Raw genomic sequence first — 10,785 nt, 5'->3', positions numbered from 1 at the left:
GATAGGAAAGAAGAAGCAAACCACACCAGAGCACCTGCCTACCACCCACACACTGAGAGATAGAAACCACTCACACCTGGCAGGATGAAATAGATGATAGCATAAGAATTATTAGATGGAAGGATAGAATAGAATACAAAACAAAAAAAACAACAAAACAACAACCAAAAAACCCTGTAGAGACTAGACAACAAAAACAACTTTTCATACAACAATTTCACAAACAAGTGTCAAAGGAGTGATTAATGTCTCAAGGTTGTTATTTTGTTTGCAGTGGCATGAAACAAATAATTTCTACATTAAAGTTACCGTTTTTCTCTTCAAATTCTTTTAATAAACGAGCAATAATTATTTCATCAAGTACACACCCAAGAACACCACAACTACTCCAGAACCATTCTGCTCAGCCAGTCCAAAAAGGAAGATAATATATACACAGAAGTCAACATGCATACATAATATAAACGTACATTAAGCTTTTAAAAAAATGTTTCAAAACAGTGAATGAAATTGCTGTTTTTGTCATATCAATAGCATGAGAATCTGGAATTGAAAGATTTTTTCAGGAACAAAATGGTCACTGGTACAAGTGACCCAGACACACACAAATTCCCTTGTGTTCAGTTTATAATTAAAAGAAATAAATCAAAATCAATCATTAAGAAAAAACAAACAAACAAACAAACAAATTCAGCCAACACACAAAGAAACACACACAAAAAAGGAAATAAGATATGAAAGGATACTACATATATTATTACCAGAAAAACATACACTATGGGTGCCATTTAAACACAAGTAAAATTTCTGGAGCCTGTTGGACTGAGAATAAAGCAGCACATTTACATCACAAACACGCACAATACATAAGGTAAAGAGGGACAGAAACCATTGTTTTGAGAAAAATACAGTTTCAAAACATGCCATACTGACTGTAATGATTTTTTTATAAATTCGAAATCAAAACACCCCTAACTTACAACAAATGCAAACTCATGACAAACCTTGCAAACTCATGACAAACCTTGCAAACTCATGACAAACCATGACATGACCCACGTTGCTGGTTAACCTTACTCACTCTTTAGAGTACATAGTTAAAAAAAACATCCTTTGCTTTAAAAGAAAAGCCCTGCACACAAAGCATAATTTCAACAGTCTACACATTCGCTGGTGGCTTTGAGCTGGGGTCTTTTAAGTTTCAGAAATCGGCGGCAAAGGGCAGCTGTATTCCCCTCACCACCTGGTCACTCACAAGTTGCATGGTCATCTCTCAAAAAACATGGAGAAATTGAGCAGCCAGCAAAGTGTATGTCCTCGCCACAGGCAGGCTTACGTGATACCAAACACAAACAAATGACTATTAATGCACATGTATTTCACCCAGATAGTCACAATTTGGATTATCCACGAGGCGAGACCCTTCGACCCTACCCATTAGTGGGCTAACCTGCGTGTAACACGATATATCATTCCAGAAGACGGACAGATGTATGTATCCAAATAAACCTCTAACCCCCCCCCCCCTTCCCCAACAAAAATCGAATTCACGTAGTCTGATTGTAATGGAAAGGAGGAGCCTTAGAGTCATTACACCAGAGGTGCCAGTAAATGCCAATATGATTATGAAGAGGCACAGCATTTGTGAAACAATTTTTTGACAAACTGACGTACTTTCAGTAGCAAATTATCTGTCACTCCCAGAAAAAGGTAAGGCCACAAGATGCATATAGTAAATAATACAACACATTTTTATACCTGCTTAGCTGTCATATTTACTCATCTTTTTAAAAAAAAGTAAAATCTACAAGTGTTGAACAATTCATTTTTCAGCTGTTTTGTCATCCTAAAAAATATTTGCATCAAAATAAAATACTCATCCATAGATGCTGATAGTCCAAATTAATAGTCACAAAACTAAGAAAGCTGCCTGCAAAAACCAAAATTTCTTTTTCTTATAAAATGTGCCACAAACAACACACATTTCCCTCATCTCTCCCATTAACAAACTACTTTGAAAGTATCACCTGTAATATTGAGGAATAATCATCAGTCAATCCCAGTTTTCTAACAAACTCACCAAAACTTCATGGACATACTGTACAGAAAAAGAGGGTGCTGCATCCATCATAACAAACAGGGTTGATATTCAGAAGCAAGATTCTTTTAAGTCAGCTTATTCAAAATTATGATCACATTCAAAGAAAAGTGCAGGTTTCTGGAGAAAATTCATACATAAAAGCTTTTGACTCACAGGTAAAAAGCACAAATGCTCTGACTCAGGATGGCAGTGAAGCTCTGGTATTCATGGAAAAAAAAAGAAATGGCTTTAAAAATGCACAAAAGAAGGAAGCAAAATCCAAGTGATTCCGCATTTATTTCTGAATAGGGCAGGGCTATTATTCATATTGATGTGAGTTTATGGGTCTACCATCAATCTTTTCCTCTTTTAGAATATCACGAAACTTAATATATATAAACCAAGCTTTAGTGGATGATTTTACATTTCTTAAGCTTATCAGATACAGCTATATTTTCAAAATATATAATAAAAATCCTAAACAAAATAAATAAACCAAAAAGTGTTATGAAAGGGCAGAATACAATGTGTGTACACACTTACACACACTCACACACACACCAGATATACTCCAAGCCAGTGAAATGAAATTATCCAATCACAAATCAATGCATACACATTCATTCATTTATTCTGTTCTAAGGGAATTCTGCAATAATTCGGATGCATACATCTGTACAATACTACAACATCACAAACAACACAGTAGGATTCAAGGCAACAGATAATAACTTGTGAACTTGGTTTTCACACAGACAATCATTGCAGTAAGCAAACAACAAACAGCACCTCTTGCATACCTCGGGAATGACTACAAAAAGTTCCCTCATTTCACATTTATCTAAAATAATAACCAAGATATATCAGAACGTATAAAAGCGTCCTCGGTTAACTTTAATATTCACACAGCCTAAAGACGATTTGCAAATACTAAAACACGGGGTCCGCTGAATTTCAGTCTCTGGTAGTTTTCAGTTGTCTTCAAAATCCTTTAATTACATGTATTTCTTCCATTTTAAGAGACGATTATTAAAAAATTTCATTGTGTGAAGCCAACCTTTGACTTTCAATCCCTATAGTCTGTAAAATACAATAAGTACACGGGACCTACGAACATTTTATGTTTAAATTCAAAAGGCAAAGAGCCCAAACTCATCTACCATTAGACCACAGGCATAAAGAACCTGAGCCTTTTCCATGGACATGCTAAGGCCCCTGGAAAAAAGATCACCTTGGTGTAAGACAATAGAAAATACTTCAAGAGTTATGGCATTCTCTCCAAATTCATACACCAAAAAAAACACAACTCATTCTCAGCTTGAGGAATGACATGTACCAGAATCATATTCTTAACCATGAGTTTTTAAAAAATGTATCTTGGTTTTAGAAAAAAACAACAACGAAAATTTCAACATTAGACAACCACCCAAGAAAAAAAAATCCAAAAACCTCTTTGATCTCCAAATAGCATACTTTTCAGATTTATAGCTCTGAGCTAAAAAAAAACTCAGTCACTTTAACCCTTCATCAAAACACAGCACAAATACGAAGTAAACACAAAACATTCCATACCAATGAGCAATTTGAAGCAAAAAGGAAAGCAGGAACAACTTGAGAAAAAAATAAAAACAAATGAAATACACAACAAAAACAAAAAGAGAATGACAAAAAAAATGCTGAGACAAAAACAGAGCTAAAAAGAAAACCTGCCCCTTACAAGTAGCAGAGATCCCCGCCTGACAAATCTGCAGCTTGTTTTTAACTCTTTGAAGACGCACCCACTTTCCCTTTCTCGATACTTTTGCCCTTTTTTTTACCAGGTCACCATTTTTTTCCTATCAACAGTACAAAAATCACACTTACACCACTAAAAAGAGGAATTTCTCTATTTTTCTCCAGTACCAATCAATCATACATTCACAATGCCAGTCTTACCTTGATCAAGGTTGCAAGATCAGTATAGTTGCCCTCAAAAGAAACATTTTTTGGACAAGACTTGGGGTCAGGTAGATCTACCAACCAATGGTACAGATTCATCATCATAATCATCTTAACGTTCTTCTTTTAACTCTAAATCTAACTCCTCATCACTGCCAACATCCATAAACAACCCCAAAACTTCTTCGGTCCCCATCAAACCACGTCGCCTGGAGCTCGCTAATTTTGATAAAAACTGCGACATTTTGTGCGAAACAATGGGCCTAAAACAAACGCCACGCAAAGCTATCCTAATTCGAAAGCAAATAGAGGGAATCAACCAAATTTTACGGCTTTGGACAAGCCTTTCAATGATATAGGGTTGCCACCTTAGATCACTAGTTTAGCAAATTAACGCGTTCAAAATTGTCAGGGGATTATCCGCTGACACGACGACAATGGTAGGTTCCCCCCCCCCCCCGCTGACGCATCTTCAAAGAGTTAAAGCAAGCATGGCTGAAAGGAAAGTAATGACCTGCCACAGCACGCTTCAATTCATATTTCTAAACAATCCTGTTTCGGAACAAAACTAGTTTCCTTTGTTTTAAATGCAGGTAACTTTTTGGGTTTGAACATGGCAAGGAAATTTTGCGAAACAGAAAATCCAAAACACATCTGAAAATAAATTGCGATACAAACATTAATAAGCATGCTAAAGACGTTAATGAAAGTCACTTAAAACCTTTTTTAAAGGCTTTCTTCATTTCAAGACAAATACAGTCCATGTTCCAAACAAAAAGATCAGTAGAAATTAACCAACAAACCCTGTGAAACCCAAAACAGAGGTCAAAGCTTCGATGTGCAAATACAAAATTTAAGACTCAAAGTACAATAAATGAAAAAAAAAGAATTTTTATCAAGTCAGTGCCTCTGTAAAGAGTGGTTATTAATTCAGAGAACATTTCAAGTTTCAGGTTATAGACAAAATACTGTACATCTGAACTTTTAACAATTTCAAGTCATGCTGTGGTACGGGTTTATTATGCCATTCATTAGGAACTGTTGTTTCCAAGACAAAAGAGAGGGTCAGGTAATCAGTCTGTAGAGTACAAGTATCAGACATATCTCAGAGAGGGAAAAAATGGTTGGAAAAGGTATGTTATTCCAATCAGAGATTTGAAATACAAACAAATCTTAAGTACCCACACACAACAAGCCGGGCTCATTTTTCAAAACTGACATTCCAGTACACAACTAAATGGTTGCTTTCTGTACAGACTAATGTTAATATCATTGATGTTTATAAAACCTGTGACTTTGCCCACAAATGCCTATCCACATCGGGAGAAAAAGCTCAACAGCTTACACGGGAGATGTCTTAGGTTCAGTTTTTTAAAAACATGGCCAGAAAAGATTTAACAGCACGGATATTGGCAACATCAGGAGTTCCTAGGGTACTGTATACTGGACCATGGGGATGGGAAAATACCAATAGACCAATCCATCAAGATTTGAAGAATACAAAAAGGAAAAAAAAGAGGCAAAACTAAGACCCAAAATCCTACAAGACAGAAACGACTTCATCTGAGATCAATTTAACAACCTGGGAACAGACAACCAAATATCAGTGCTAATGGAAACAGGAACTCAAAACAAATCTCAGGATGAAAGAAAAAGAAGAAGCAACAAAGGCATATATACGCAGCATCAGAAGTGATGTGAGAGTGCAGAATATTCATTCCTCCCCCCACAGCAACCAGCACTTTCCGGCATGCAGCGGCTCAATCAGCCACACACACATTATCATCACAGGACACGAGATGACGACCGATTCAGTACAAACACTATCATCAGAGAAGACGGAACAGCCCCTCCTCCTACTGTCAAACTCGCAATAAGGAGTATTTTAGCTGTACTTCCAAAACACATTTATTATTAATAGAAAGACTCCCTTTTTAACATTTAGTCCTTATAGTACACCAGGTTCTTTTTCAGTCTTAATTACAACCAAGAATGATTTATCTTTGAACATTGAAATTCTCCCTGAAAGTTAGAGAAAATAAAAAATAAAAAAATAGGCTGAAGACCTGTCCGACCATCCACCCAGAGCTATTGGAAATGTTCCTCCCTTTTCTCAGTTGTAAAAATAAAGACTTCATCATCTTCTCACTCATTATCACATTGCAGCATGATCCTTCACACACATATGATTATAAATAGTAAGGCCAGACAATGACAGTGACAACCGTGGACTGTGGTGTAGCGTGTAAAATGATCTAGCCGCAGCAGCCTGACTTCTGTGGAGGTTGCTCCGTGGAATCGTCCACCACTAAGACCGCACTCTTTCTGTTGGTGCTCCCAGGTCTTCCTCCTTTCAACGTGCTTGTTGTCTCCGCTTTCTCAATCATGCCTGCAAGAATGGAATAAAGAGAGTACAAATTAAGAAAGGCAGATATAACACATATATATCCCATTCACATTTCAAGGTAATTGGAAATGATATGAATTTAATGCACCTATTGACAATGTAAAGTCAGTTAACATGTGAGGGCTCCTCACATCACATCCACAATAGACAGCACTAGCGGAGTAGCATACCGAGTGCCCAATATTAATTCGTTTTCCACGAGTGCAAAGGGCGCTCTAAAAAATCAGCGGACCGCTTCCGAGGAGTAGGTCAAATGATTCACTAGTACCGTCCGCTATGCATCCAAGATGCATTGCTGATCACCCAGAGTTCAGAATATCAGGCGCTGATGTGTCCGCAATTCGTAGACAAGAAGTGGCTGCCCAACAAGCCAGACCTAATGATATGCTGGTTGAACAGTAGTGTCTGAGCAAACACTCGATAGGCCTTGATCTAGGCCTACTGATTCATTGCCATATCGAGAAATGACAACATACAGACAGAAACAAAACAGGACCAATATAAATGGTACCAAACTATAAGAAGACAGAAACAGTCTCATTTCGGTACGGTTTAACACTATACTGACACAAACAAAACATGACAGCTGGATTGAAAGATTAATTTAGCTGGAGTTGTCGTAGCGTACAGTGAGTTAGCAAAATAAAGCTGCATTTTGTTTAAAACAGAATTGGACAAAAGGCAACACTAAGAGCACAAGGCACAGTCCACACAAGAGTGTCCAGCAACCATCTACTCACTAGCTGAAAAAGAAAGAAAGGAAAAAGACAGATATGATGTATCAGAGTTGATATTACATTTCAACTTCACTGACAACAAATCATTCTGCTTTTAGTAAGTGTTTTACGGTACTTGTAACACAATAAGGTCATATAAGTGCTGAAGATTAGAGGTGTTACAAGAGAGTAACAAACACAAAAAAGGAGGAGAAATAAGGACGACAGATGTTTGTTAGGAAAGAAGAAGCAAACCACACCAGAGCACCTGCAAACAACCCACACAAATCATTCCTATTGCAAGGAAAAAATTGATACTAAAATTTTATTGATCTCAACCAGTATCAAAGTTACTAATTGTGCTCATGAAGGAGACAAAATGACCAAGCATATTGTTTACTAAAACAACGGGAGACCCCAACCTGTTCAAGCATCACCCCTCATTAAAAGAGGTAGAAAACAAATCTACAGACACAGCAATCAGATATAAAATGAAAGGTCACAACGAACACAAATGGCACCCCCCCCCCCCCAACCTATAAACAGATACCCTGGACAGTCCAAATAAAGGAGAAACATGACCTACTTTTGCTCAAGTCTAAAAACAACTCTTCTATGCCCCTGTTCAACTTTGCTGATGTGTGAAAATGTTTTGCTCCAACCGAGGCAGCATACCTGAAAGAAAAAGGAAAGGCGTTACTGGCTCAGAGCTTTCAAAAGAAAAAAACAAACAACAAAAACCCACAACATTCATACTGTTGATAGACCCTAATACCATTTAATTATCATACATACTGTCTTTGTATGGGTTGAAGACTGGGATCCTAAAGAAACCAGATTCTAAAAAACTCTACAATAAAACTGCAAACAGGTAATGCAAATGTAACTGAACAATCATGCTGAAAATCCTTCCTACTCAGATTTTTACACAGAACAAAGCACAGCATTTTAAACTTTTTTTGTATCATAAACATGATCCACATAACCATTTCATCAATCTTTAAATTGTGTTTAATCAAACATTTTTTAGTCTAACCATAAAAGGTTAAAAAAATCCAATTACTAAGACAAATGTACCCAAATGAGACCATAGTTCTCTGAGTACATCAGCTCAACAAGAAAAAAAAAGAGCATTACGCTAGCCTCACTTTTTCTTCAAATAACAATCCAATGAGGAAAAGACACTGTAACTGGAACTTTCATTCAGAGCTGTAGGATGTACTTAACTCACCCAGCCCTAACGCTGATAATATCAGTATGCGTGCGCAACGCTCTAACCCTGACGCCTACAGTAGCGGTACGGTATGGAAAATTTCGCTCCCGTGACAGAAAACACCACTTTTGTGTGAAGCAAACTAAAGCCTAATTGGAAGAGTAACTATTTTTCATTTGAAACAGACTATGACCAGAAGGGCAAGCCCAAATTTAGAACAAAGAAAGCTAAATTCGTGAACCATGTGTGGGGGTGCGAAATTTGAACGCACTTCCTTTCTTCATTTTTTATTTACCTTTCGACTCTGTATATAGACCTTTTTCCACAGAGTACTGCATAAAAACTGACAAATATTGCCTTCAAAGTTTCAAAACACACAAATAAAGGTTTGATTGAAATGTGTACCAAATTTGGGTAGGATATGTTAAGAATTTAGCATTTTTTTTCAATTTTTCAAAAAGGGATAAAAATCTCTAAGGAGAGCTAACAAGCCAGAAGTGTAGGCTTAGGGTTGAGTGAGTTAAGCAAAAGGTCAATATTGAAGAACACAACAACTCAATGACACAAACACCTGAGCTTCATCAACACTATCCAACTTACGCTTCTGCTTCTTCAACGGTGACATGTCGACTTTTCTCCAAGTCTGTCTTGTTTCCAGCTATACACAAACACACTTCCTGACCCAACATTCTTCTCAACTCTTTAACCCAGTTCTTGACCTGAGGAAGAAAAACATCACACATAGCTGAAACATTCTGAACAAGAGCTAAACACCAGGGAGTCCCTGACGATTACAACAAGAGAGAAAAGTCATCAGAACCAAACTAAATAGCTAAAGGAAATATTGGGATGTCTTCATCATCATAAACAAACTGACGGCTAAAAGAAATATTGGGACTGGGACATTATTTTGTTTCGAGTTTAAAGATCAAATAGGTCATTTCTATGACCAAGAAATTGTCTGTTCCTTGAACAAAGAGAAATTAAAGACAGAAAGTAGAAATGACAACAACAAAAAAGTAAATATCTACCACACGTGCATATAGAGAAGAAATAAATTAGTTGAAGAAGCACTTTCCACTGTGATAATTTGTTACCCAAATGAGTGGTGGCTGCATCTGTGTCAGAGGGAGAGGGAGAGGGAGAGGGAGAGAGAGAGAGAGAGAGAGAGAGAGAGAGAGAGAGAGAGAGAGAGAGAGAGAGGGGGGGGGTGAGGTGGAGAGAAAGAGAGAGGTGAAGAGAGAGAAGGGGGGTGAGGCGAGATAGAAGAAGTGAATGAGCGATACAGAGTGAGACAGAGACAGGGAGAGAGAGACAGGGAGAGAGAGACAGGGGGAGAGAGACAGGGAGAGAGAGACAGGGAGAGAGAGAGGAGTAGAAAGAGAAATAACTCAATAGAGGGATGAGCTCATAACATGAATGTAGATCTTATGTTACCGAAAGTACTGACTGATTCTATCATATTGAGCTTAAACCTTATTGTGGTTAACGAGTCTTTGATTTTGTTATATGTGTGTGTCTGTAGGTCTGTTTGTGAGTGTGAGCATAATAGTGTGTGTATATGTGTATATGTGTGTGTGTGTGGAATAGAGAATGTGTGTATTCTTGTGTGGATGTGTGCGCGCGTGTGTGTGTGTGTGTGTGTGTGTGTGTGTGTGTATGATTGGACGGGAGTGTGTTAAAACATCCCACCAGTGTGTGTGTGTGTGTGTGTGTGTGTGTGTGGATGATTGGATGGGAGTGTGTTGAAACATCCCACCAGTGTGCCAATGTCTGGGCAATAAAGAGCGATCTTATCTCCTCCTTTGGCCCTGCCACTAGTTTCTCTCTGGGAACGTCCAGAGCAGATTTGTGGAGCTGTGTGCGTCTTTGGTTGGGTTCCAGCAAAAATCTGGGGATGTTGTCACAGCAAATAGATCGGCTCAGAAGTGCCGACACATCGCTGAAGATATTCCAAAACCCCATTCTCTCAGATTCTGGCACTGCGCCAAAATGGACATCCCAGATTTTCGGGTCACCAGCGAGTCATCATTTCCCTGACATAGCTGGACACACCGCGAGTCTCACGTCTGGAGGGGGTTTTGTTTTACGGCACTTGCAACACAATAAGGAACAACATAGGGGGAACTGATATTTTTTCTTTCCTCATCCTTAACATCGTCATTTTCCCTCTACTTCATTTTGTATGTTTGTCACTCTGTTGTGACCCGCTATGTCTGGGGTGCCTTGACAGTCGAAGAAGTTGAGCGCCGTAAAACTAAATTATGTGTAGTTACGTCCAATTTGTCGATCTGATGACACGCCCCTCTCTCTCTCTCTCTCTCTCTCTCTCTCTCTCTCTCTCTCTCTCTCTCTCTCTCTCTCTCTCTCTTTTTCCGCCACACAAACGCCATACAGACAGACAAACAGACAAAAAGACAGACAGACAGAC

General features: G+C 38.2%; 1 protein-coding gene across 1 annotated transcript in view; it reads right to left on the bottom strand.

Moving 5' to 3' along the window:
• Positions 1-242: 242 nt before the first annotated feature.
• LOC101864640 (ras-related protein Rab-21) overlaps positions 243-10,785 on the bottom strand; it is a gene marked incomplete in the record, with an annotated part of 19,094 nt that continues 8,551 nt past the window's right edge. The window contains 3 exon segments of the mRNA XM_005104186.3: positions 243-6,407; positions 7,728-7,816; positions 8,955-9,073. Of these exon segments, the coding sequence (XP_005104243.2) occupies positions 6,274-6,407; positions 7,728-7,816; positions 8,955-9,073 (342 nt within the window).

Source organism: Aplysia californica, unplaced genomic scaffold, assembly GCF_000002075.1.
Source record: "Aplysia californica isolate F4 #8 unplaced genomic scaffold, AplCal3.0 scaffold00408, whole genome shotgun sequence".
Classification (NCBI taxonomy): Eukaryota; Metazoa; Mollusca; class Gastropoda; order Aplysiida; family Aplysiidae; genus Aplysia; species Aplysia californica.
This window is presented reverse-complemented; position numbering and strand designations above follow the sequence as displayed.